The sequence below is a fragment of the Pleurodeles waltl genome, chromosome 4_2 (assembly GCF_031143425.1).
Source record: "Pleurodeles waltl isolate 20211129_DDA chromosome 4_2, aPleWal1.hap1.20221129, whole genome shotgun sequence".
Lineage (NCBI taxonomy): Eukaryota > Metazoa > Chordata > Amphibia > Caudata > Salamandridae > Pleurodeles > Pleurodeles waltl.
In genome coordinates, this window is record NC_090443.1 from 53,879,933 (window position 1) to 53,907,932 (window position 28,000).

General features: G+C 47.3%; 1 protein-coding gene across 1 annotated transcript in view; it reads right to left on the bottom strand.

The window, feature by feature from the left end:
* Positions 1 to 28,000, bottom strand: part of LOC138292187 (inactive dipeptidyl peptidase 10-like) — a 392,581-nt gene that overhangs the window by 68,204 nt on the left and 296,377 nt on the right. The window contains exons 19-23 of the mRNA XM_069230625.1: positions 27,805 to 27,999; positions 25,435 to 25,489; positions 24,168 to 24,267; positions 22,314 to 22,372; positions 22,164 to 22,236 (exon numbers count right to left, since the gene is read on the bottom strand). Of these exons, the coding sequence (XP_069086726.1) occupies positions 22,164 to 22,236; positions 22,314 to 22,372; positions 24,168 to 24,267; positions 25,435 to 25,489; positions 27,805 to 27,999 (482 nt within the window). The remainder of the gene's footprint in view (positions 1 to 22,163; positions 22,237 to 22,313; positions 22,373 to 24,167; positions 24,268 to 25,434; positions 25,490 to 27,804; position 28,000) is intronic.

Below are 28,000 nucleotides of genomic sequence, written 5' to 3' on the forward strand. Positions count from 1 at the left end.
TTTGAACCGGATGATCAATCTTGGCTGCTTGGATGTGTTTTTAATGTGTGCATCTCAATCAAAATCCAGGGAGGCAATTATGATGAAGTGATGTGTGTCTGCCTGTGTGGTATCTTTATGCTGTTTTTATTGGAATGGTTGTAGGGTTACATTGGTGTTATGTGTGACAGTGCAGTTAATTGGCTAGAGCTTTGCCAATTGTGTGGCTTAGGTGCCCTGCTTTGCACATGATTGAGTAAGGTTTTGTTGATTGTGTGCTGTAATGGGAAGAATATTTTTAGGTGTGTCCAGTAGGTGTTTGTTGATATTGTTGAGTGGTGAGGGCTGTAAATGAAAACAATATCCCAGATTATGGGCTATTGAAGTGTGCTGGGTGACTGTCATAAAGGCTATGTAGTGCATTTGTCTAGACTGCACTGATTGAGAGGATGTGTATTGTGCATTGGGTTTAGGAGGAATATGCACAATATTAGCTATTCTCTAAATCAGTGCTGTTGTATAATCATGTCGGATGCTAACATTAACTTTCTTAATTGTGAATAGTTTGTCCTGTAAGAGAGAACAAAATAATGTTTACTAATAGCATTACCCTCTATAATGGCAAAAAGAGAGCATGGCAACAGTTCTTCAGACCCAGCACTTGAGTAATAACAGGTGATACAAATAAGGAGTAAGGAACATTGGAAAGGCTGGTCATGTGTAACAGTATAGTAATAATATGTACTATGGTGCAGCACCGAGGTGTATTGGTAAAGGTGAGTGATGTTCACAGTTATCAAGTAACAGATGGATCTTCAGTGCAGGATTCGGCTGAATAGACAATGCCACAACTGAGAGACAATAAGTGTTGTTTCCAATTGCATGATCAGATTTTGTTTGTCAGAGGTATTTGACTGTGTCCATGGTACTGGCCAGGTAACATAAGCAGATTTGTATCAGAAGTGGTTAATTTGCAGAATTTATATTTTTTGCCAGTAACTTATGAGATGTTCGATGATAGAACCATATACGTCCATTTTATGCTATTTTCCATTGTCCGTCACCCTCTTCCTGACAGACAAAACAACCACCTCCATAACTAACTTCACCAACTGCATGACCATGGTAGCAGACTGAATGCGACCCACCTGCCTGCAGCTCAACTCCTACAAGATGGAAGTACTACTCTTCAGCAACAAGACCCCCCCCCATGGAACTCCACCTGGTGTGTGTCGGAGGTAAGACTAACACCTACAACCACAGACCACGCAAGAAATCTAGGGATCATCCTGGACGACAAGCTCAACATTATGACTCAAATCAACACAGTGTGCACCTCCTGCTCCCACATCCTACGCATGCTGCAAAAAATCTTCAAAGGTTTGCCTAAGAACACCAGACAGACAGTCACACAAGCATTCATCACCAGCAGGCTGGACTACTGCAACACTCTCTGTGCCGGAATCTCCAAATAACTCCTACAAAGACTCCAGGCTATCCACAACACTGTTGCAAGAGAGTCAACCTCCCACTCTGCACCCACATCACACAGCACCTCAGAAAATTTCACTGGCTCCGCATTCACAATGGAAGCCAATTCAAACTTCACACGCACACATACAAAGCTCTACACAACACAGGACCAGAATACCTGAACAGGCGCATACACTTTCACCAATCCACCAGACAACTATGCTCTGCCTCACTCGCACACAATCCTCACATCTGCATAAGCAAAACTGGAGGTCGCTCATTCTCCTACATGGCACTCAAGACATGGAACCACCTCCTTCAATACATCAGAGCCTCCTCAATTCTTGAGATTCGCAAGAAGCTAAACACCTGGCTCTTAGTATAAGCACTTTGGGGACCACAGACGTACACACCTGTCCAAGTGCCTGGATACCCTTTTGGGTGATTAGTGCGCTATACAAAATCAATAAAACATAACATCTAATATTTCCAGTAGTGTTTTAAAAAGGAACATTTTGCACAACAATTTTAAATCTTTTATACACTATTTAACACCAATTAATTGAAATAGGACAGACCTATTCTTGCAACCCTACTTAAAAAGCTGAAAAATGCAAGCACCACTAGCACAAAAGTATTTCTGTGTTGTAGAACCAAGATGTCAACAAACCCATAAAAAGCCAATCAGTGCAATCCTACAGAAAATATTTTCCATAGGAAATGTGTTTTTGTATTGCTGATAACTTTGGCACCATTTGATGAATCTCCACAAAACATTCCAAAAAAGTGCTCTTTTTGCTTAGTTTGTGTATGGTTATCTTCAGGGTGATCCGTCAAGCGGGCCTGAGAAAAAAAGGGGGGTCAAAACGTAATATCTCCATGCATTTTACATAGTCTTCTTTAAGAAGGGCTCCAACAAGAACTGCTGAAAGTAATTACACAAGCTAGATCTTGGTCCGCAGACTGTGCTTTTGTAACTTGGTGTGAATCCATTAAGCATTTTTTTAGAAATTAAGGGTCATAAATATTTGTATAGCTAGATGGTTGAGTCCCCAAGAGGCTCAAGAGACTCTTGCTGGAGTGTTGATTAAAAAATAAAGCACTCTGGGGGTCATTACAACATTGGCGGTAAAAGGCGCTTACCGCCGTGCAGAAGACCGCCAATACACCGCAGCGGCGGCATTCCGCCACAGCTATTATGACACACATCTTGGAATCCTCTGAAATTCAGACACCCACACAACACCGCTACACCAAAGTTCAGTGATAAACTGTCGGAAACAAATCCTCCACCTCCATGCCAACAGAAACACGCCCATGCTATTACGACCCAAAAATCCACGCGGTGGTCTTTAAACCGCGGTATTCCATTGGCGGTACACACCGCCGCGCTCAAAATACACACACATCTCCAAAACACCTCCACATTGGACAATTCAAAATACACACACCTGATACACATACAAACAACACTCCCACACACCAAACACAATATAAAACACACACCCACATCACCCACAAACCCCTACGACCAAAAATTAGACACAAAGGCGACAGAGAGAGAGCACAGAATAGACAACCCCACTACGCAGAGGCACACAACACCATCACCCACACAACATCCACGCACAAAACACCACACACCACTACACTCACCACACTCATCACCACATGCACCACCCCACACATCAACCACAGCACCCCATGGCACGCCAAAGACACCCCGCTTCTCCAAGGAGGAGCTCAGGGTCATGGTGGAGGAAATCGTCCGGGTAGAGCCACAGCTATTTGGGACAGCACCCAAGAAATAGGGAGGACATCAGGAAGAGGTGGAACGACCTAATGGGGGAAGGTGCGTTCAACGGTCTCCAGGCACAACATCGCGGTACAGCAGACTGGCGGCGGACCCCCACCTCCTCCCCCACAACTAACAACATGGGAGGAGCAAGTCTTGACCATCTTGCATCCTGAGGGCCTCGCAGGAGTCGGTGGAGGATGGGACACTGGTAAGTCAAATCTTAACTATCATATCCCCCACCCTACCTGCATGCTTTCACACACACCCTCCCTCACCCCCTCCCCTATCACTACAACTTCGCACTAATGTACTGATGACACAAACCACCCATCCCAACACCAAGCCCTGCATGACACAACTAAGCATGGACACCCCTCACTAAAGCATGCCCACTGCACATACCCAGTACACCCCCCCAACCATCTCCACACAAACTCACACACAGGAATGCATGCACTGGGGTACACAAACACCCACCCATTGCACACCATTACACACACACATGCAATAATCATGCTCTTATGCCCCTGCAGGAACCCGAAGGACCATCACCACACCAGAGGGTCCAGACAACACCACTCCACCCCCAGAAGAGGCCCACAGTGACGAGAGCAGCTCTGCCTTACTGAATCCTGATGACCAGCCCGGACCATCGTTGGCCTCCGGACAGTCGGTTCCCCTTGCACAGACACAGCCCAACACCGACCTTCCACCCTCTGGTAACAGCAGCACAGCACCCACCCAGTGGGCCCAAACCTCCCTACCCAGGACAGGTCAATCAGCGGTGTGTCCACCACTACAGGGCACCCAGGCTAACCCACCACCCCAACAACAACAGGGACCTGGGGGCAGTGGTAGTGGGCACACAGTCCAGGGGACGGAGGCACAGGAACACAGGGGAACTGGGAGGGCTGCTGTGCGACAGGGGGCGGACAGGCCAAGGGAACCCACCCTCCACGAGGCACTCTCCTCCATCATGGGAGCATACCACCACTCCCAGGAGATGATGGCGACGGTTCTGGACAAGTTGCAAGAGACCCTGCGCCTGCAGGACGAACTGTATTTGGGGTTCAGGGAGGAGCTCAGGACCATCAGCTCCGCCCTGGGCACCATCGTAGGGGTGCTGAAGGACATACAGCAGACCTTGAGGGACACCGTGGCACTCCAAGGGGCCCCTGACACTAGCCAGGATGATGAAATGCCCACCACCTCCGCCGGCGCTAGTGGACAGGACGCCCCGCCACAGGACCAACACACCAGCACCCCACCCCCTGCAGACGGACAACCACCACGCAAGCGGTCCCTGAGATCCAGGAACAAGACAGAGCAAGTTGGCAAGACCCCCGCCAGGAAATGACACCACCCTGATTGTCCTCCCACTGTCCCACTTTCTTACCCTGTCCATACTTTAACTGCCCCAGCTCCTCTTCCTATGCCCAGATGGGCAGTGCACCTGTGAGACTAATAGACTGGACTCTGCCATGGACATTCCTCCACCATCACCTATCCTCATTTTTCAACCCCCTCCCATTTCTGAGCACTTCAATAAACACCCTTGAAACACAAAACAATCTGGAGTCAGTCTGTGATTTAGTAAAAATGTATTATCAATGACAGTGTCATAATGGGTGTACCATTCTAAAGCTAACATACCTATGTCACACATCACAAGCCCTTAAAGGATGCAAGCAGTTGACACGTAGGTAACCACACCTGTGAAACCGTAATGGAAGGGTACAACTCAGTTACCAAATGTTGACTTAAATCGAAAAACAGAATAGAGGTAGACGTGTGAAAGTTAATTTAATGCTAAAAATGAAAATGTTCTCACCTGTGTCTCACTGGAAATATTGCTGTATGACTGACTCCCTATTGTCATTGTCTTCTTCATCAGCTTCATCCTCATCACTGTCCACAGGCTCCACAGTTTCCACAGCTGCTACAACACCATCATCTGGATCATCCTCCTGCAGAAAAGGCACCTGGCGTCGCAATGCCAAATTATGGAGCATGGAGCAGGCGATGATGATGTCGCACACCTTCTTCGGTGAGTAGAATAGGGATCCACCTGTCATATGGAGGCACCTGAACCTGGCCTTCAGGAGGCCGAAGGTGCGTTTGATCACCCTCCTAGTCCGCCCAGGGGCCTCATTGTACCGTTCCTCTGCCCTGGTCCTGGGATTCCTCACTGGGGTCAATAGCCACGAAAGGTTGGGGTAACCAGAGTCCCCCAAAAGCCATACACGGTGCCTCTGGAGGTGACCCATCATATCAGGGATGCTGCTATTCCGCAGGATGTAGGCGTCATGCACTGAGCCAGGGAACATAGCATTTACCTGCGAGATGTACTGGTCTGCCAAACATACCATCTGTACATTCATGGAATGATAACTCTTCCTGTTCCTGTACACCTGTTCACTCCTGTGGGGGGGGGACCAGAGCTACATGGGTCCCCTCAATAGCACCTATGACGTTGGGCATATGTCCAAGGGCATAGAAGTCACCTTTCACTGTAGGCAAATCCTACACCTCAGGGAAAATGATGTATCTCCTTACGTGTTTCAGCAGGGCAGCCAACACTCTGGACAAGACGTTGGAAAACATAGGCTGGGACATCCCTGATGCCATGGCCACTGTTGTCTGAAAAGACCCACTTGCATGGAAATGGAGCACTGACAGCACCTGCACGTCAGGGGGGATTCCAGTTGGATGGCAGATTGGTGACATCAGGTCTGGCTCCAACTGGGTACATAGTTCCTGGATTGTGGCACGGTCAAACCGGTAGGTTACGATGACATGTCGCTCTTCCATTGTCAACAGGTCCAACAGCGGTCGGTACACCGGAGGATTCCGCCATCTTCTCATATGTCCCAGCAGACGGTGCCTACGAAGGACAACAGCGAAGAACCAGTCATTAGTCCTCCAGGTATGTACCCACAGTCACACACAAGACTACACCACTCACATAACCCTTCCTGTATGTGTGTTGAGTGTAGGCCTAGCTATGTGTGACGCACTATGAAATGAAGCCATGTGGGCCCCTGAAATGGCGGCTGCCTGACCTCTAAACTGGGACAATGGGATTGTGGGGTAACTGCGCTGGCGTTACACAACGTCGCGGTAGTCGTAAACCGTGGCGCAATGCTGCATTGGATAACATTGGACCCTATGGGTCCCAGGAGCCAATGAACAGGTGCGCCGGCGGTGATGATGCGCACCGCCGCGGACGTCACTGACGCGGACGTCACCGCCATTTTCTATCTGTACAATCACTAGATACCTGACCTTCGACAGGAGAGGACCTACACTGCAAGTGCTGCTGTGACCTCGGTCTGAAAGCGACGATGGCTGCTGCGTCTGGGGAAAGGGCCCCTGCCTTCACTGCACAGGAGTTGGAGAAACTGGTAGACGGGGTCCTCCCCCAGTACACGCTACTCTACGGTCCTCCAGACCAAAAGGTTAGTACACAGGGAACACGTTGTATGGGCTAGGCCTGGGTGGAGAGGGCTGGTTGGAAGAGGGAATGGGGAAGAGTCCATAGAACATTAATGCATGGGAATGAATGGGCCACATGGCCAGAGTAGGGAGGGGGCCACTCACAACGACGGTGCAGTTGGTAATGACTGTTCCTCTTTCCTTGTGCATGTCATGTAGGTCAGCGCCCACCAGAAGAGGGACATTTGGCGTGCCATCGCCAAGGAGGTCCGGACCCTGTGGGCCCACCAGAGACGGGGCACCCACTGCAGTAAGAGATGGGAGGACATTCGCCGCTGCAGCAAGAAGACGGCGGAGGCTCAGCTGGGGATGGCCTCCCAACGTGGAAGGGGTGCCCGTCGCACCATGACCCCCCTGATGTTCCGTATCCTGGCGGTGGCCTACCCGGAGTTGGATGGGCGCTTGCGGGCATCACAGCAGACACAAAGGGGTGAGTACAACCTCATTCTGCGGACTTTGCGTGCAGTGGAGGTGTCTGGGTGGGGGAGGTGGGCTGTGGGTGTCCCTAGGCAAGGCCCCTCCGTAATGTAGCCCATGTGGCACTCTACCCCACCTCAGCAGAGTGCCAAGTCGAGGTATAGTTGCCCCTGTGGCATCCATGTGCAACGATGTCCACCATTGCCATATAGGCCATATCCCAGAAATTGCATGTGCAGAGGGCAGGAGCACGGCGTAATGCAGGGGGCATCTGCGTTTGTCTTGTCCGCCAACGGTAGCGGTATGGCATGCACTAAAACCCTCTTTCTTCTGTCTCCCCCCCTTTGTCTGCTCTCCCTGTCCTTTTGTACATCAGCATCAACAGGCGGAGGTACAGTGGCACCGGAGCACGAGGGAGCTGCATCCCACATGGCCATGGAGGGCCACACCACAGACTCTGAATGCACCAGTGGGACGGAGGGCGAAGGGAGCTTCACGTCGGCCACCGGATCACCAAGCAGCGACACCGACTCGTTCGATGATGGGAGCTCCCTTGTGGTGGCGGCACCATCTGTGCCCCCCACCTCTACAGGTACAGCCGCCACCTCCCCTACCAGCACCGCCCTCCCAGCAGCCCCTCAGCGTTCGCCCCGTGCCCGCTCACCCAGGAGGGTGGGCATCACCTTCGCCCCAGGCACCTCAGGCCCTGCCCCAGTCACCCCTGCTGCCCTCAGTGAGGAGGCCATTGACCTCCTCAGGTCACTCACTGTTGGGCAGTCTACCATTGTGAATGCCATCCAGGGTGTAGAACGAGAGTTGCAACATGGTAATGCATTCCTGGAGGGCATTCATTCTGGTCAGGCTGTCCTTCAGCGAACCCTGCAATCTTTGGCCTCAGCACTGATGGCAGCAATTGTCCCTGTGTCTAGCCTCCCCCCTCCAACTTCCTCCAACCAGACCCAATCTCCTGTACCCCAGCCCATCCCAAGCACACAGACCAGCATGCACACAGGTCAACACACACAAGTAGCTCAAGCAAACATAGGCACCACACACACCACAAGCACTCACGCAAGCCTCACCCACATACAGACACAACAACATCCACTGCCTCCGCTATGTCCCCCTCCTCCTCTTCTCCCTCCTCCCTCCCAGTGTCGTCTACACTCTCACCTGCATGCACTACATCTACAGCCACTAGGACTCGCACCAGTACACCCAGCACCACACCCCGCTCACCTGCACTCACCACCTCCACTGCCATTTACACGTCCCCTGTGTCCTCTCCCAGTGTGTCTATGACGCCCCCTCACAAACGCCGGCAATCAGTCACCCAACATCCATCCACCTCACGACAGCCTCCATTACCTGCACCCAAAACACCTAAAGTGACACCTCCGACAACCACCTCCTCTTCCTCCACTCCCAGACCCCGTCCAGCTACCCATCCCAGTGTTCGTCAGAAACTGTCCCTCTGTACAGTTGACCTTTTTGCCCCCACCCCACCCCCTCCAATTCATCAGTCCCGTCGTAGCGCCTCAGCCAAAAAGCCTCCAATACCAGTGGTGCCTGTTCAAGGGTTTTGGAGTGCACCGGCCACCAGGGCAGGCAGTAGGACCCGGAGCCAAGGCACTGGCAGCCCACCCCCTGTAAAGGCAATAAAATTGGAGAGTGGACGACGGGACCGTGTTAAGACTCCAGGTGGGAAAACAACTGACATGGGTTCCAAGGGGATTGGAGAGTCAGCTGTGACTCCACCAAAGGTGGTGAAGGGCCAGAGGAAGTCTGCCCAGCCTGTTGTGAGTGTCACGGCGGAGAAGTGCGCCATCATTTCCGGTGGTCGAGACACAACCGCCAGCACTGTCGTTACTGTCCCAGAGACCACCGCCAGAGTCACAGCCCAGGAGAGCCCCACTATCGTCACTGGTCAGGAGACCACCGCCATAGTCACAGCCCAGGAGGGCCCCACTATCGTCACTGGTCAGGAGACCACCGCCAGAGTCACAGCCCAGGAGGGCCCCACTATCGTCACTGGTCCGGAGACCACCGCCAGAGTCACAGCCCAGGAGGGCCCCACTATCGTCACTGGTCAGGAGACCACCGCCATAGTCACAGCCCAGGAGGGCCCCACTATCGTCACTGGTCAGGAGACCACCGCCAGAGTCACAGCCCAGGAGGGCCCAAGTATCGTCACTGGTCAGGAGACCACCGCCAGAGTCACAGCCCAGGAGGGCCCAAGTATCGTCACTGGTCAGGAGACCACCGCCAGAGTCACAGCCCAGGAGGGCCCAAGTATCGTCACTGGTCAGGAGACCACCACCAGAGTCACAGCCCAGGAGAGCCCCACTATCGTCACTGGTCAGGAGACCACCGCCGCCACCGGAGTCAGTGCCCTGGAGGGCTCCGGCTGCCACAATGATGAAACGTCATGCCACACACCAATGTCCTTATCAGAACCGCCATGGCAAAGCACCTCTGAACAGGGCAAAGACCGCCATGTCAATGCACCGCTGAACAGGGCACAGACCGCCATGGCAAAGCACCGCTGAACTGTCCTGAACCGCAATGGCAAAGCACCGCTGAACTGTCCTGAACCGCCATGGCAAAGCACCGCTGAACAGGGCAAAGACCGCCATGTCATTGCACCGCTGAACAGGGCACAGACCGCCATGGCAAAGCACCGCTGAACTGTCCTGAACCGCCATGGCAAAGCACCGCTGAACAGGGCAAAGACCGCCATGTCAATGCACTGCTGAACAGGGCACAGACCGCCATGGCAAAGCACTGCTGAACTGTCCTGAACCGCCATGGCAAAGCACCGCTGAACTGTCCTGAACCGCCATGGCAAAGCACCGCTGAACAGGGCAAAGACCGCCATGTCAATGCACCACTGAACAGGGCACAGACCGCCATGGCAAAGCACCGCTGAACTGTCCTGAACCACCGTGGCAAAGCACCGCTGAACAGGGCAAAGACCGCCATGTCAATGCACCGCTGAACAGGGCAAAGACCGCCATGGCAAAGCACCGCTGAACAGGGCAATGCACCGGGTAGGAATGAATGGCCCGCCACATCAGGCATCCTTATCTCATGTGCAGCTGGGACAGTGACAGGACACGACCTTTCACGGGGAGACTCATCCAGTCTGGGCACCAGTCCCCCCCAGTACCAGTAGAGACCTGCATCAACTTGAGAGACTGTGGCTTTGTACTCCCCAGGATGGCAGAGTGGGCAAACCACCCACTGTATAGACTTGAGAGACTGTGGCTTTGCACTCCCCAGGATGGCACAGTGGGCAAACCACCCACTGTATAGACTTGAGAGACTGTGGCTTTGCACTCCCCAGGATGGCACAGTGGGCAAACCACCCAGTGTAGAGACTTGAGAGACTGTGGCTTTGCACTCCCCAGGATACATCAATGGGCATGGAGCCCCGTCGTGGATCTGGCTTTGCAGTCATCCGGCTGAGGTGCCCCCCCTTCCTTTCCCCCTGAGGTGCCTGTAGAATTTCTATCTGATGCCCCGGCAGTGTTCTCTCCGATTGTGGTCAGGTATCGTTTGTGGGCCTCACCCATGTATTTTTGGACTGATGGTGCATGGACATTGTTATGTACATATCTGCACTACTTCTCGTCTTGTATATAATTCTGACTGATTTTCAAATATATATCTGTATATTTTTGTATGACATGTATATTGGCACATTACATTGTTTGACCGATTTTCGCTTTGTGTATTCATTCTTCCGGGGGGATTGTGGGTTGTTACTGTGATTTTTGTGAATGCATTGGTGTGTATGTTGTAATATGCGAGGGTGGGGGTGGGGGTGTTTGGTGTGTGTCCCCTAACTTTTGCCTCCCCCCTCCACCTTGTCGTAGGTGCAGTACTCACCATTGTCTAAGGCGCCTACGTAGCTGTTGGTCGTAGAAGAGCAGAAACACAAGGGCAGGGAGTATTTGGAGTTCCGGCTCCATGGATTCCCCGTTCCTCGTGGGATATGTTAAGGTGAGCGTTTTCCCATAGCAAAAGCTGTTTCCGCCGTGTTTTTATCCACGGTGAATCCGCCCCGGAAAAGGTGGCGGATTGGCGGGTTGTAATAGTGTGGGCGGTACATTGTCTTCCGCCTGTCTGTTGGCGGTGACCGCTGCGCTGCTTGTCTGTACCGCCGTGGCGGGCGAAGTGTTAAAGTGGCTGTCTTTGTTGGCGGTTTCCGCCAGGGTCATAATTCCCTTTTTTTGTCCTCTGGACTGTTTGTGGTATTTCCGCTGCTTTAACACCGTCCGCCAGGGTTGTAATGACCACCTCTGTTTGGCCCAGGGAGCTTTTCCCCCTTGAGCCAAGTCACTCCAGAGGAAGTCAAACTCCTGTGGAAGCCAGCGCTCTGATTGGGTCCCAACAACATCAGAAAAAGGTTGCTGATAGCCATTTCAGGACTCGGGGACTAAGTCCTCTGTCCGGTATTAGTAAATTAAAAAAATATAAGGAGACAAGGTAGGGATACCCTGCCCCCCTACTCTCCATGGGGGAGACTCAGAGGGGCCCTCATGTCCCCAGGCCAAAATCAAAACAAAATCCGCAGTTTCAGCCATGATCCCACGGGACCCATCGGGATAAAAAAATGCTGGCCTGGGTTGGAGTCATTAATCAAGGAGAGGGGGCATGCAGTACCTCTCCCGAAGCCATTGTAGGCCCCATGAAGCCCACCCCTGGGGCCGTATTTAATAAGGGGAGGGGGCATAAGGCTTCTCTCCCAGAGCCATTTTAGGCCCCGGTGAGCCCACCCCCAGGGCCAAATAAACGTAAAAGTGGGATGGGGCTGTGTGGCCCCCTCCATGATCCTTGAGAAGGCCCTGGGGACCCCATCCCTCAGGGCCACTAACTTTCAAAAAAGGGTAGGCGCATGGTCTCACTCACTGAGCCTTCTATGGCAAATGGGATCCCACCCCCGGAACACAGCAGTTTCCGTGCCTGCACCGGCACTGGGTTTGCTCCCGCCTGGTGGAAGCATTTTCAAAACTCCCGCCAAACGGAAGCAAACACTGAGTATGCTCCCAGAGGGCGGTAGCTTTGAAAATGCTCCCACCTGATGAGAGAAGACTTTTGATCTGTTTCCCTGCCTGCACAAATGTGGGCAGATAAACAGATCAAGAGATTGCTCCTGCCTGAGGGAGCAGCATAAATAACTGCTCCGTTGGGGCAGGAAAAATGCCAGCTCCTGCAGCATGTAGTGAGCCGGCAAGGGCAATGGGGGCACTGGGGCTCACGTCGGCCGCTAAGGAGTGAGTGGTGGACGCCCTGGGTGGGCACCAGCGCACCCACTCATATTAAAGACAAACCTCAGGGTATAAGGTCTCCGGGGCCACAGCCCTCTCCCCTTTAAAAAATACACCACCCTGGGGGATTGGGTCCGCAGGAACTTTTTAGCGCTCAGGGAGGGGGGGTAAGTTTTAGCCTGGCGGATCAGCTCTTCTGGGCCTATAATGGCGTGGGAAGGAATGGCCAGATGGCCCCTTGCCCTTTAAGAAGAGAAGGCCCCTTGGCTGAAGTCCCCATAGGCTTGGGGAGGAAGGGGGCATTTGGTGCTCCTCCCCTTTAAAATAAAAAAGCAGCCATGGGGAATGGGATCCCCAGGGACTCAAGAAGCTTGGAGAGCCCCCCCCATTCACTTAAAAAACAGCCTTGTGGAATGAGTCTTCAGGGTCTGATAAGGCTCAAGGAGAAGGAGGGCCACATGCCTGCCCTCCCCTTTAAAATAGTAGGGCCCTGGGGGATAGGGTCCCCAGGGACTAATGAGACGTGAAGAGGGGTCCGCATAGCCCTCTCGCCCCTTTTTTCTTCGATTTAGCCTCAGATTTGATCACCAATGCCCAAAGGCCAGCCTTATGCTGCGCACAGGCAAGGCATGCGTAAATGGGGTTGGCTGCCTGCTGGAAATTTGGCCGAAGGGATTGGCTGCAGGGGGTTGGCTTTATGTATGGTAATAAAATATTACTTCACGTAAAATAAAAACTAGAAATTCACTGAAAAAAAAAAGATAAAGTAACATTATAGTTAGGTGTGATTAAAAAGATCTATTTTTGTTTTAAAAAACCTTAGAAATTTAGTGAAAAAAGAACAAGGTTAAAGTAACGTTATAGCGATGTAAAAATGTCGGTGACAACTTTCACGTTATGAACTGAAGCAAACACAGAAATTCACCAGCTATAGTAAGCGGAGCTAACTATAACTTACTCCCCCACCTGAAACGGCTTATAACCTCACATATTCCATCACTCATTACATGTTCATGGATATCATTTATGACATCACTGATGACATCGCAAAACACATCATTGATAACCACCTCCACTATTAAAATACACTTTGGCCCCGGAGGATGGGAACCCCGGGACCTATAGAGGTGAAGGGAGGGGAGCTGTGCTCCTCCTCCCTTTTTTAAAAGAATTGCCATCTGGGGTGGAGGTTCTAGGGGCTGTGAATGGCCTACGGAGGGGGGCCCTATGCAGAGCTTTCTTGGCTTCCATATGCGACATCACCAAGTATCCTGCCAAAGTCAAGGCTCACACTGAGGGCCTGAGCTTCAACAGGCCACCATTGCTGAGTTCTTCTTTGGAACTAGCCTGCAATCTGACCAGTGGACGAACCATCGATGTGGACTTTTCTCCAGGAAATCTTCTAAGTCAGAATGTAAACTTCCCACCAGGACAAACCTGGTCCCTTTATCTGACCGGCAGTGGCTTGAGGTCACCCTAAACTTTTGAGTTGGACCTGGTCTTTCGCAGCCAGATAACTGTGATTGTTGCTTTGTACTTTTAGGAGCTATATTGACTTAAAACTTCTATAATCCATCCTACATCGAATCGTTGTCATTTTTGTCATTTCGGTGTCTATTTAATCATTAAATTGTACTCTATATAAATTGGGGTGGGATTTTCATTGTGTTGTATTTTTCTAGTTTTCTGTTTTTTAGTACTGATACTTTGCGCACTTCTTCTAAATGAAGTGTGCATCCTCTCTGCTACAGCTATTAAAGGGTTGAGCTCAGGTTTAAATTACTGAGACCTAACTGGGCCTGGTATAGAATTTTAACAGTACTACTTAGTGAGGACCAACTTCACCTCCAACTAATAAGCCACATTCACACACATAGATAAAATCTTTGAGCAAATAATGAAAGCTACCCCCACAAAGCATGTCAGATTTTAAATTTATTTTGAAAAAAATGGGGCAACCCAGTAGCCTGGGACCTGGGTAAGTGAATAATGTAACAGAAAAATATTTTGGTCCCTCTGAGGGAAGGATATGAATAAACCTCCACGACAGTGGTTGTAACATAAAGAACTTTCTGTACCGACGAAGTTTGTGATTAATATATCACATTTATTAGAAACTTAAATTCCACAATTTAAAGTAAAGTAATCGAGGTGCTCCTGTATACCGCGCAGTGTGAGTGAATTACGTGTTAGTATATGTGTTGCAGTGCTATTTACATGAAAACTAAAACCAAACTGTGGTTAAAAGCATGAGGTCTCAAATAAGCACCTATAACCATAGGTACTGTGAGCCTGCAGAATTTTTCAAAAGCCAATCCACATTTTCTAATACAATGTTGACGTTTCGACCCCAATCAAAGAAATTAATTCAGGCAGGTCATCATCAGGACAGAATATTGAAATAGGAAGCACCTAGAATACAATACAGAAAGCATGTTTCAGTACTTTCCCCTCCATCTGGTCAGCATCTATTAATTCAACAGTACAACATATTGTATGGTTATATTATCAAATCCATATTTAACATGAGGTCACTGCTGAACTACCAGCCAAGTAAGTAGATCGAATCAACAGGATTGCTGCAATTTTTAGCTGGCAGAGACTCATTTATCTGACTTCATTATATTTTGTTTACTTTCTTCCCAAAACTAGAGCATTTAACCTGATTAAATCAGGGCTGCAGATCCTTGACTTTAACATAGGACCACACCAACATGGTTTAAAAAGGACTTTAAACCATTGGCTCATTTTCATGGAACGATCTAAGACCTTCCTGAAGCCATTAGGTAGCTATAAAGCAATTTTCAGATTTATTTTCAAACCCTATACAGTAGCCTCGACCTTGGAAACAACAATAAGACAATTAATTATATATATATAATTATTCTCTAGATGGCAAAGTAAAAAAGTGGTATTATTAACAACACACCAGGGCTACATGAAATGGAAGGCAAATTGGTATAGTGTTATTGTTAACACGACTAGGATGTGTCTGAGTACAATCAAATAGGAGTGAGTACATCTTCAAATTGGTTTATTTTCTGAATTAACTAGGTACATTTTGTTTCTATCTCTTAAGAGGTCGACTAACTATCACATAAAGAATTAGTGACCTCATGTTAAATATGGATTTGATAGTATAACCATACAATATGTTGTACGGTTGAATTAATAGATGCTGACCAGATGGAGGGCAAAGTACTGATACATTCTTTCTGTATTGTATTCTAGGTGCTTCCTATTTCAATATTCTGTCCTGATGATGACCCACCTGAATTAATTTATTGATTGAGGTCGAAACGTCGACATTGTATTAGAAAATGTGGATTGGCTTTTGAAAGATTCAGCAGGCTCATAGTACCTATGGTTATAGGTGCTTATTTGAGACCTCATGCTTTTAACCACAGTTTGGTTTTAGTTTTAATGTAGATAGCACTGCAACACTTACACTAACACATAATTCACCCACACTGCGCCGTTATACAGGAGCACCTCGATTACTCTACTTTAAAAAGTGGAATTTAAGTTTTTAATAAATGTGATATATTACTCACAAACTTCATTGGTACAGAAAGTTCTTATTGGTACAACCACTGCCGTGGAGGTTAAAACATATCCTTCCCCCGGAGGGACCAAAACATTTTTCTGTTACATTATAGATTTTAAATTGAAACCTGATAAAAAAGGACAAATATGATACTTTAAAAGGTATGCTAACAGTTATTTTTATTGAAGGTACTATCAGCCTCCGTGTTATTTACAGTGAACATTATGTCTATTTAAGTCTTGTACATCCTGACTTGAATGCAATTGAAGGCCCAAATATACTATATTTTTGCATCAGGTGTGCATCACTTTTGTAGAGTAGGCCTGATGCAATACTCTTATTGGGTATTTACTAATCCACATGAATCCACTTTGTGGGGCTTTGCGTGGTTTAGTTAATACAAAGTAACACAATGTAACACAGCGCATAGCGCTGCCTTGTGTTACTTTGTGCTGGGTAGGATTTACATGGGTGGAGCATGAGCATTTCCATGCAAACCCAGATTCAGAATGACTTGTAAACCTGGGATTGAACCAAAATGTTGCATCTACCCGGCAGAGATGTAACAAGAAGAAATATGTGAATTTCTCCTCATTACTTCCTCATTCCATGAGTGCTGTATTCTGAAGCCTTCATAGAAAGAGGAATCTGCCTCTAAGGATTGTTTTTGTGCAGTAAAATATCCTTTCCCGCACAAAAACATTCCTGTCCATAATGCAGGCACTATTTTGTAAAAGTGTCTGTGTTGGTGATAGGCAATACACAGTGCCCCAGTGTGTGTAGAGAGCAGAAATGTTCCATATATTTGTAAGTATTGAGCATTTCTAGTCTCTCAATGTCATGCAGTGCAATGTAGAAAGTTCCCTCGCTGTGCCTCGTTGCGTGAAATAATAGTAAATTTGCTCCAAAGTCTTTTGGGGATATGTTTAAAAAGCAGCAGAGGGAGCCCAGACTTGCCTCATATCTACAAAGCTCCAAGGAGAGAAAATACAGTTCTCACTGCAAATGACAGAATCTGAATTTTCTCTATTACATAGAGAAATTAAAACAGATAAAGCTTATAATAGTCTTTGCTCCAAGTGTTGATTTATGACGCAATGCCCGTAGCACCATCCCCTTCTTTCTCAGACCCATGAGATTTATTACCAGAGGCCACTGGAAACAGGAAACAGAAATGCTTTTACCTACAGAAAGTACATTTTTCACAGCATCATGTTTCCTGGACCACACACAGATATATTTATTCTCCTCTTTTCTACACTAGCTATTGCCTATGAGAACACTGTGTTTCAGTGGGTAGATGAATGAAATGTGCCCACTGTCTTTAACTCTGCTTGGCTGTTACCAACCAATCTGGGTGAATGGATGTCTTGAAGCATTGAATGTGTTGTGATACCTGAGGGACAATAAATGACAAAGATGAATGAATGATGGTTGATGCATGGTGGATGAGATATAGGGATGTGAAGTGAGGAATAATGAATAAGCATGTGTGACTATGGATGGGGTGAAAAGTATGAATATTTAGTCAGGTTGATGGAAGAGTGATGAGAAGTAGGGATGAAAAATGAGGATTGAGGACTGATCAGTGTTAGATGAGGAATGATGACTGAGGTATGAGAAGTGAGATTTGAGGGATGATATGTGGAAAAATGGAGATGGATAAGAACTAGGGATGAGAAGTGAGGAATGAGGGAGGATGACTGATTGATGATGGATGAGGATTGAGAGGATGTGATGAGAAGTGAGGAATGAGGGATGAGGAATAAGGAATGAGGATGTCTTAAAACAGATGCTGTGTGGACTCCCTCCCATGTTCAGCTCTCCATTGCTTTATAGAGAGATATGTGTTGTATAACTGCACACATACATACATACATACATACATACATACATACATACATACATACTGTTAGAAATGGGTCTTTGGTTGGCAGTCAGGTTACCCCGTCCAAATAAGGACCCTCACCCTAGTCAGGGTAAGTCACACACAATCCACATTATGCTGTGCCCACCCTCTGGCAGCTTGGCGCTGAGCAGTCAGGTTTAACTTAGAAGGCAATGTGCAAAGTATTTGTGCAATAAATCGTGCAATACCACAGTAAAACTCCACAAAAATACACCACACAGTGCTTAGAAAAATATGTAATATTTATCTGATAAGATGCAGGTCAAAATGATTAAAATGCAATAAGTATATTTTGAGATATCACTGTAAAAATTATCTAAAGTGTCTTTAGCCTCTTAAAAGCAATAAATGTCTCTTAAAAGCACAAAGTACCTGGTTTGCGTGCAAATTCTCAGCAAGGAACCGCAGAGGAGGAGATGCGTGGAAACAGGGAGGTGTACATCAATTTCTTGGGCCGCACACGGCGATGCATCGTTTATTTTTCACGCAGGGAAGGTTTTGTGTCAATTTCCGGCGCTCGGTCTTGGATCCTCTTTGGGTTGCGGGGTTTTCGAACGCCCCGGGGACGATGCATTAAAATCCGGCACTGACAGGACGAAGCCACAAGGTCTGCGTAGATCCAGTGGGTTTTGCGTGTAAATTTCTACCCCCCGGCAGGTGCTGCGTCGATTCCTCTCTGGAAGTTGGGCTGCGTCGTTCCGGCTCAGATGTGCGTCGATCCAGTGGGCCTTGCATCTAATTTCCGGTCGCCACGCTGGCGCTGCGTTGATCTTCTCATTGCGAAGTCGGGCTGCATTGTTCCGGATCGGCGTGCGGTGAATTTTTCATCGCGATGAGGGCTGTGCATCATTTCTGGCAAGCTGTGCTTTGATTTTTGCCGCACAAGGAGTTCTTCTTGCAGAGATGAAGTCCTTTTGGTCCTGAGACTTCAGGGAACTGGAGGCATGCTCTATCCAAGCCCTTGGAGAGCACTTCTCAGCACAGCCAGAGAGCAGCAAGGCAGCAGGGCAACAACAAGGCATCAGTCCTTCACAGAAAGCAGTCAGGTGAGTCCTTTGGGCAGCCAGGCAGTTCTTCTTGGTAGGTTGCAGGTTCGGGTTCAGGTGCTCTTCCCCAGGAAGTGTCTGAGTTGGTAGGGGCAAAGGCCCTGTTTAAATACCCAAATGTGCCTTTGAAGTGGGGGAGACTTCAAAGAGTGGCTTAGAAGTGCACAAGGTCCCCTTTCAGTTCAATCCTGTCTGCCAGGGTCCCAGTAGGGGGTGTGGCAGTCCTTTGTGTGAGGGCAGGCTACTGTCCTTTGACATGTAAGTGGCAGGCCCTCCACCCTCCCAGGCCAGGAAGACCCATTCAAAATGCAGATGTATGCAAGTGAGGCTGAGTATCCTGTGTTTGGGGTTTGTCTGAGTGAATGCACAAGGGAGCTGTCAACTGAACCTAGCCAGACGTGGATTGTAAGGCACAGAAAGATTTAAGTGCAGAGAAATGCTCACTTTCTAAAAGTGGCATTTCTAAAATAGTAATATTAAATCCAACTTCACCAGTCAGCAGGATTTTGTATTACCATTCTGACCATACTAAATATGACCTCCCTGCTCCTTTCAGATCAGCAGCTACCACTCAAACAGTATGAGGGTAGCCCCAATGTTAGCCTATGAAAGGAGCAGGCTTCACAGCAGTGCAAAAACGGATTTAGGAGTTTTACACTACCAGGACATGTAAACTACACAGGTACATGTCCTGCCTTTTGCCTACACAGCACCCTGCCCTATGGGTTACCTAGGGCCTACCTTAGGGGCGACATATGTAGAAAAAGGGGACTTTTAGGCTTGGCAAGTACTTTTAAATGCCAAGTCGAATTGGCAGTAAAACTGCACACACAGGCCTGGCAACTGCAGGCCTGAGACATTGTTAAGGAGCTACTTAAGTGGGTGGCACAATCAGTGCTGCACACCCACTAGTAGCATTTAATCTACAGGCCCTGGGCACATATAGTGCACTTTACTAGGGACTTATGAGCAAATTAAATAATCCAGTTGGGTATGATCCAATTTTATCATGTTTAAAGGTAGAGAGCATATGTACTTTAGCACTGGTTAGCAGTGGTAAATTGTGCAGAGTCTTAAAACCAGCAAAAACAGTATCCAAAAAGCGTAGGGAGGCAGGCAAAAAGTTAGGGGTGACCACCCTAAGGCTGTCAGGTCTAACACATACATACATACAAACATACATACATACACATGCATGGAGAATGATTAGAGAAACTGAGTCTACCCAGGACCTTTGAGAACCTGCAGACATCTGTCTGTGACTGAACAATACTACATCTATGCCTTTACAATGTGTTGTAGGAGTTATGCTGGTGAGCTTGTGCTACCCCTTGAACAACCTCACTTTGTGGGAGTCTATGACACACACTCCCCGAATGACAGTCACATAAGGGATCTCTCCCAGTGCCCCTTACGTTTTGTCCCATTGACTGAGGCTTGCATTTTTCTGACCAAACCTCCTTTGAGTACGGCTTCAGGAGATACTAAGATTGAAAGGTGCAGTAGGGCCCTAACGCTGGACTACTGTTTTGCCGAGTTGCTGGTGGGAATCGGTGGGTCTAAATGATTCCCCCAGTCCCTTGGCGTCTCACTGCAACTGAAATATTCAATTAGATGTTTACAAGCTATAGACCTAATAATGTCACCACCTCAGAGGAATCTATTTAGGGTGCTAAGTCCATTACAGGAATGAGAAGTCCTCCCACTAGAGCACTTATATTTGGATCAGTTATATTATAACTGATATGCACTGACCTTTTCTGATAATGCAGAAGCCTGATGGAAACGTATTCTACTAGAGAGTACCTTTTCCGCTCTTCAGCTTAAAAGGGGCAAGTCGTTGGAAGTTCTGGATGTCAAAACTTGTAACCATTCTGACTCTGAAGGAGCAGAGGACAACAAAGATACAACATTTCTAAGCAAAATACGACGGTTTTCAATTCACCCCTTCTCAAATACTTCTACAGCACTGAAAGGTGTACAAGCAGCATAATCTTCACCCCAACATGAACAGGCCACGTGTTGGGACCTCATGCACCTCATCCAGATCTTCTCACACAGAGCATGCTACACCCACACACTCTCCAACAAAACACAGATGTCTGCCTGTATTTGCTCAACAGTCTGAGTGCTATGATGTCACTCCTGTTGCAGATTCATGCTATAATAATGCTTGATAACATAAGGTACCCAAGCAACTCACTCCTACATTCACCATTGTGCCCGAGTTCCTTATTACACAACATAACATCTTCCCACTAGGATACAGGACCCACAAAATGTCACAGTAACTAGTCTTTTCCTTTTGTCTGACAAACATATAGCTCCCATTGCTTCTTCTACAGTTGAAAGTTCCATCTGTGAACATAAATGTCTAAGGGGCTTGGGGACAGATGTATGAAGCCTTTTTGCATTCGCAAACGGTGTGAATGCCCATTTGCGAATACAAAAAGGCCTTTCAGAATGTATGAAAGGCATTCTGAACGCAATTTAAAGGAATCGCTAAAATAGAGATTCCTTAAAATTGCGACCCCATTTAGAGACTCTAAATGCGGCATCGCAAATAAGGAATACTTATTTGCGATTCCTTAAGCACATGTATGAAGCAATTCCTTAATGCGAATTGGGCACTAAGGAATCACTATTACCACCAAGTTGACCTTGGTGGTAACTATGTGCAAATTTAAAAAATGCATTAAAAATGCATTTTTAAAATTGACATGTAACGCACCCAGCCCTTTTGGCATGTGTGCACCTTACATGTGTTCCAAAATTGTTTTGGGGTGCAGCAGAGGAGGCCTTAGGCCCCCAGCACCCTGGAGTTTGCATTTCCCAAATTGCTAATTCCAGTTAGGAATTCGCAATTTGGGAAATGCAAAAAATTCGCAAATATTGGCCGACAAGCCCACAGGTGGGAATGGGGGCTTTATCGAAATTTGCGATTCGGTAATAGCATTTGCGATTTTTAAGAAATCGCTATTACCGAATCGCAAATATGATACATAGCATTTTGCGACTCAGAAATAGCGATTTCTTAAAAATCGCTATTTCCTAATCGCAAAAGGCTTTTTCATACATCTGGCCCCTAGTTCTATAAATCAGGATCTATCATTTGCGGTCGGGCATTACACTTTTTCTGCACCTGAGTAAAACATAGTTATACGGAATGCGTTAAACCTTGACCGTTGGTCTAGTTTGCATGGAAGTGAGTAAGTACTGTTCTTACCGTCCCCTGTTCCATGCACCAGAAGGAAAGACTGGTCTTTGAGCCGGACAGCATCATCCCACAATGAGGCAACCTGAGGACAGCAATGAAAATGTAAGATTTTCTTCAAGAGGTTCCACAAAGAAAGAGCCCCCAGTTCGGCACACATACCGTGTAACTCGCATCGTCCCGCGTCGGCATCCCCAGGTACCTTTCTGAGAAGGCAGAAGCTAGACCAAAGAGAAACAATTGTCATCAAATTTACAGCTACCCATTGTCAAAGGGTCGTTGAAGGGCATCTGAAGGCTACGACTACCTTCTAAGGTTCCAGATCTCCTTCCTCCTACTATTTATAATATGGTTTATTTGTGTGCGGCTAATATTGATGGGATGTATTTACTCATATGGCAGCCTACAAGACAAACTGTAGTGCTTCTCTAGCAGTCTTCTGCAGAATCATTTCTGGATGAGACAGCAGGGGTTTCTAGTTGGGTCACTTTGAAGTATATTATTCCTGCCTACTGCTTCTCATCAGATATGTACTGGTGTACAGGTAACCAAGTGATCCTGCGTCAGACTGCTGCCTTGAAAATGCTGGTACTGATCGGGAGCATCAGTCAGATTCTGGCACAACCTTCACTTTTCAGAGGCCCAAACCTATCAGGAAAGCTCCTAATATTTCTAAACCCTTTGTTGGTCGACCTGTGTTGAACATCAGCATTAAAACAATTACATCCTACATCTCTCTATCGCTCAAAACACTATTGACCATTTGTGAACATAAAATGAAGCATATTTCATGTTCAGGCGCCAAGATAATTTTCATGGTCGAGCTGCGTACCATTGCATCATTCTTGGTCACTCGTCTCATGTGGATGGAAATAAAAACATGGAGTCCAGCATGTGTAAACCATTTTCTATTTTCATCCAAAAATGGCTGCCTGATGAAGACTCAAATATAAAAGGGTAGCTGGTGCTCACATTTAGAATATATGCTGAAAGATTGCAATTCGTTTCCGATGCCAAATGTATGCCTCTTTAATTCACATATACAATTGTGCAGCCTCAAGCATTGACATGAAACTAACATACTCATTGCACCATTGAGACAACTGACACTGGTGGGCAGTGAAGAACATTTTTAAGGTTAAGGGAGGGGCCTACGTCTAAAACCGAAGAGACTCAAATCCAAATGTCCCAATCGATTAGTTGATATTGCCCTCACAGAGCCTTGCCTGTTAGCTTTCTAGGCCCATGCAGGTTCTCTCCTGTGCTGCAGTGGATTATATTTGCCTTCTCATGACTTGATTTAAGAAAACTGGTGCTGTATCCAGTGCAACGCCACTTTTCTTGCGCCCCTTAGCGCCGTCCCCTAATGCCACCATGTGTACGCTGTACCTAAAATACGGCGCACCATGGTGGTAGTTAGGGGAACTAGCATCAAAACATTTGACTGTACTTTGGAGCTTTGCAAGATTAGCACCAAAACTTTTAACGTAAATCCTGCAAAGCCCATTAAGGCCCATTGTCAACAATGGTGTGCCTCCTTTTAACGCCCACTCGGAGGAGGCCTTAAAAGTTTCGAAAAAAATGATGCAAAGAATTCTCTTAGATTTCTTTGCGACATTTTTTCGGAGCCTCTAACGGGGGAACACCCCCTTTGCATTCATTATGCCTGCCGCAGGCATAATGTAGTGCAAAGGGTTACAAAGGGGCGCAATGCATGCATTGCGCCGCTTTGTAAATTTGGCGCAGTGATTTTGGCCTCTTTGGGCCACTTCAGCGTAAAACAAAATACGCTAATGTGGCGCAAGGAGGCACTAGGGGCACTTAAATCTGCCCCTTAGTGTGTCTCTTCTCGTGCTCGAATCAATCCCTGTTTTTACTTACATGGTACACCTATCTTTTTCTATACGGCCACGGGGCCTTCCCAATGCTCAGCACTTCCCATTTCATCTTCGTCGGGTTCTCTTTCCATGATCTTTCCAACCCTTTTCTACATCGTGTGGTGCAAGCCTTGCTTACCGTGAAGTCTGAAGTTTGTGATCGGTGCTACCGCCACTCCACACCTGAACAACATGCCTGTCGCTGCCAGAAGCTTGAGGGTTAAAAAACCTCCGTAAGCCTAGAAGGTGGATCAGATCAATAAAGCGCTTTGATTAGATGGAATCCAGCAACATGACACCCCTGTGTTTAATTGAAAACTGCAGTGCTTGATAGGTGGGCTTGACTGCCAATAAGCACAAACAAGGGAGCACATTTTGAAGAAACGTTGACCAGCTAAGGACAAGTTCCTGAGATAGCATTGCAACAGTTTAAAGACAACCCCACTTAAGATATCGAGACAGTCCTGGGACGAAATCTTCCTGTAGCTTGGGGAACGATAACATTAGAACTAAAATCATCGCAAGATTTCCCAGAACCAAACTGTGAGAGGCCCTCTTGAGTCAAAAGGACAGTCAAGGAAACGATGAAACCCTGACCATGCATGGTTGACAGTGTAAAAAAATTAGAGATTACCGTGTTTTGTACATGGGCTAGACATGTGGGGCTGCTTTCCTCCACCCCCATCTTATTTGCATTGAACCCAATGGAATACGGGTACGCTACTGCACAGGGGAAATGGTTGTACTAAGGCTCTGTAATGATGGTTCTAGGCCAGGGTTAAATACATTTCACAGCTGCTCCCAAGCACACACTGTAGTGTTGTAAAAGTCCATCTCCATTTGATGAGAGTACAATCATGGATGCCAAATCACCAAAATAAGATGGCTAAGGAAGTAATATCACAGAGTTTTGCCACCATTTAAATCACATGATTGATCCCTTATCCGGCCAATAGTTCCTAGTCTCCTATTCTAGCGAGGGGTTAGTAGATGGGCACATCGCAGAAAATAACCAGGGCTTCCAGAGGTAGCCAGTACACACCAAGGACAGCAGCTGCTGCTTGAGGCTGCTGAGACAACTACGCCGCGCTAATTTTTGTCCAAGAATAAAATCACCCAAAGTGCAGTCAATAACAATTCAAAAATCAAAAGCTAAGCAAGGGTAAAAGGCACAATATATTTAACCCTCATGGAAGGAATTCATAGAATGCCTGGGCATGCAAGAGACTGGTGGGCCTTGAGTTCCCCTCACAAAGCCTGGACCAAGGAAGATGAAACTGAGCCAGCCTCATCATTTACATGCCCACTCTTCCCTTTCACCTCCCATTTATTCTGTTACACTGCCCTTCTTCGACTGTAGTGGGCGGGGGTGGTGAATCCCAATAATGGCAAAGGTGCCTTCTTACCTTTCCGTAGACTCCAATCCGGTGACGGTCTACGTAAGGCAAGTGCATCAACCACCTGTAAGGAAAGATCTATGTTAGCTGGAGTGTGGGGTCTCTTGGAGCGAAGCAACGTGACTTAAGGAGAGGTAGGCGGTTCCTGTAACCGAGGAAACACTACTCGTTCACACACTGAGCTCCTAATGAGTAACGGGGAGTCCATTAGCCCTCAGCTGTGCTTGCACCTCCTCAGGGCACATCGAATTTCATCTGGAGAAGGCCTATTGTGTGATACGGAAAGCCATTCTGACTGCCATATTCAACTCAGGTAATGAGAGTGAGAACCTTTCTATTTGTATCTGTCTGAATATTTTTTTTATTTTGTCTGAGTGTGCGAATGTTGTTATTTTTCTTTCAGGTGGGATATGAGTGAGATGCCTTGAAGATTTGCTGTTTCTTCCGCATTTATCTGATAAGACGTAGTTTGGCCATTTTTCAGCACGCCCTAAGGATTTTGCATTGAACACCTGAACGGTGGGTACATAATGTATGTGTAAACTGTGCGCTAACTAAGAGTGAATTTGGTGTATAATGTCATCGAGGGCTGTGAATGAACAATGAGTGGACTGGATGAAGGGATTGTGTATGCTCCAACGGTATACGTGGATTTAATGAGGGCGCCTAAAGTGATCGAGTTCCCGACTGGGCAAAGTGCCTGTCACTGCCTGGTTTGTATGTTGTGTATGCATACGAATACGTGTCTGTGTTCTTAAGTGAGAATACGTCTGCGTATCTTTAATCTCAAAGAAGCACCCAGAATCTGTTTTTATCCTTATTTATCGAGGGTGTTGGCTAGCTTTCCCTACTTTGCCTAAACGTTGAGCTCCTCTTACTATTTTTCCTTTTGTTTTGTAGGCTTATTTCTTGATTTTCCGCTCTGGGGAGGTGAGTTCACTCATTTAACATCAGGTGAAAGACCATCCTTTAAACTGTTGTGCGTTTGCCCTGCCCACGTGTAATTCCTTATTAAGGCGTCATATTCTCTGAGAAGAGGGGAGAAAGCAGTTCCTGCAAATTGCTCAAGTTTGAGGCGTTCTTCATCCCGGAAGATTGGGTTTGGAACAGATGTTTTAGGAATAAACGTCGGCGTGTGGAGTCCCATTACAGTGAGCACACTTATTGTGTAAGTCTGTCACATATCAGTGTATATATTTATCTGGAGGGGAAGATCCTATGTGAAACTCCAGGTATCCCCTGTGGCCCCTGGTGATGAGGAAGGCTCCCTTGCCCCTCTTCCTGTTAATTAGTAATGCTTTACCACCACAAAAGGGACGCAGTGTGAGAGAACCTTTAGCTACCTTAACAATCTGTGGAACACCGAAAGCTACCTTCTGTGAGTAACTGGGAGCTAGAGACCCTAACCGTCCTCACAAGGCCTGCACCTCCACGGCGAAGAGCAGACCTCACGAAAGGGAGGCCCCACTCTGTGATACCAGAAACCCACTTCTGCTTTTAACTTGGCGGTAGAAATTCTGTCCCTCTTTCCTCCACGTAGGGAATAGGAGATGTGGTTTTGGGTAGGCCATGCTCTGTTGCCTAAAACTAACTTTTTGTCTGAGAAAATTCCATATCTTTCAGCAGAGCTTCACTATCTCAGGGTACAGAAGAGTACAGCTATAAAGCGGGCAAGATTTGGTTCTGAAATTCCTGAAATTAACTTCAGCATTTAACTGGGGAACTAGGAGAGCTGCCCCTCCCCCTTACTAAAGTCTGTATCTCATGACCAACAGGTGACGGACTAGTTTGCTGTTCTGACAATCTCCTTCCATATTTGAAAAGTGAGGATACCTGAGAAAAGTAGTTCTTCACTCTGCAAAGTGATAGGAAACAAAAGTTGTTTTCATCCTGATGCTATTTGGCACTAGCTGAGGGTATCTTTAAATGGAGAGCATGTTACTGGTTTATGATACGTGTGAAAGCATCAATAAGGTGTGTATGAACGCGGCTTTGGGGACAGCCTGAAAACCATATTCTGTGTGCTGAGAAATGACTAGGCTCTTTATTGGCTCAACCACCACCAATAGGAGGCATTGTGACATAAAAATATCTGCTAACAGCTGACACTAGCTGATGAAGTCAATAAATGGTTATGAAAGAGCACGAGAACACGTTATTCTGTGTTCAAACACATGACAAATGATAGCATGAATGCGATCCATGGGAAGAACCGCAAGACAGTATTCTATCTGCTGAGCTCTGAGTGCTATCGTTATTGGCTCACCTACCACCCTTAGAAGACATTGTGGCCTAAATATATATTTGATGATGTCCCTGAAGGCTTCTCGCTTCTCTAAGATCAACGCAGCAAAACTGTATGTTTGCGATGGAACGTACTCTGCAACAGCAATGTAGTCTTTGACTTCCACAGAGCCCATCTTTCGGCTGATCTCTTGCAGGACTCGGAGTCCCTGATGCCCAGACCCCCGTCCATCAAGCCGAACCAGGATGGCACTGGTGGAGCCCATGAAAATCGAGTCCCATCCCAACTGGAATTCCTCTGTTACCTGCTGACCACCTGGGGAATCATCTC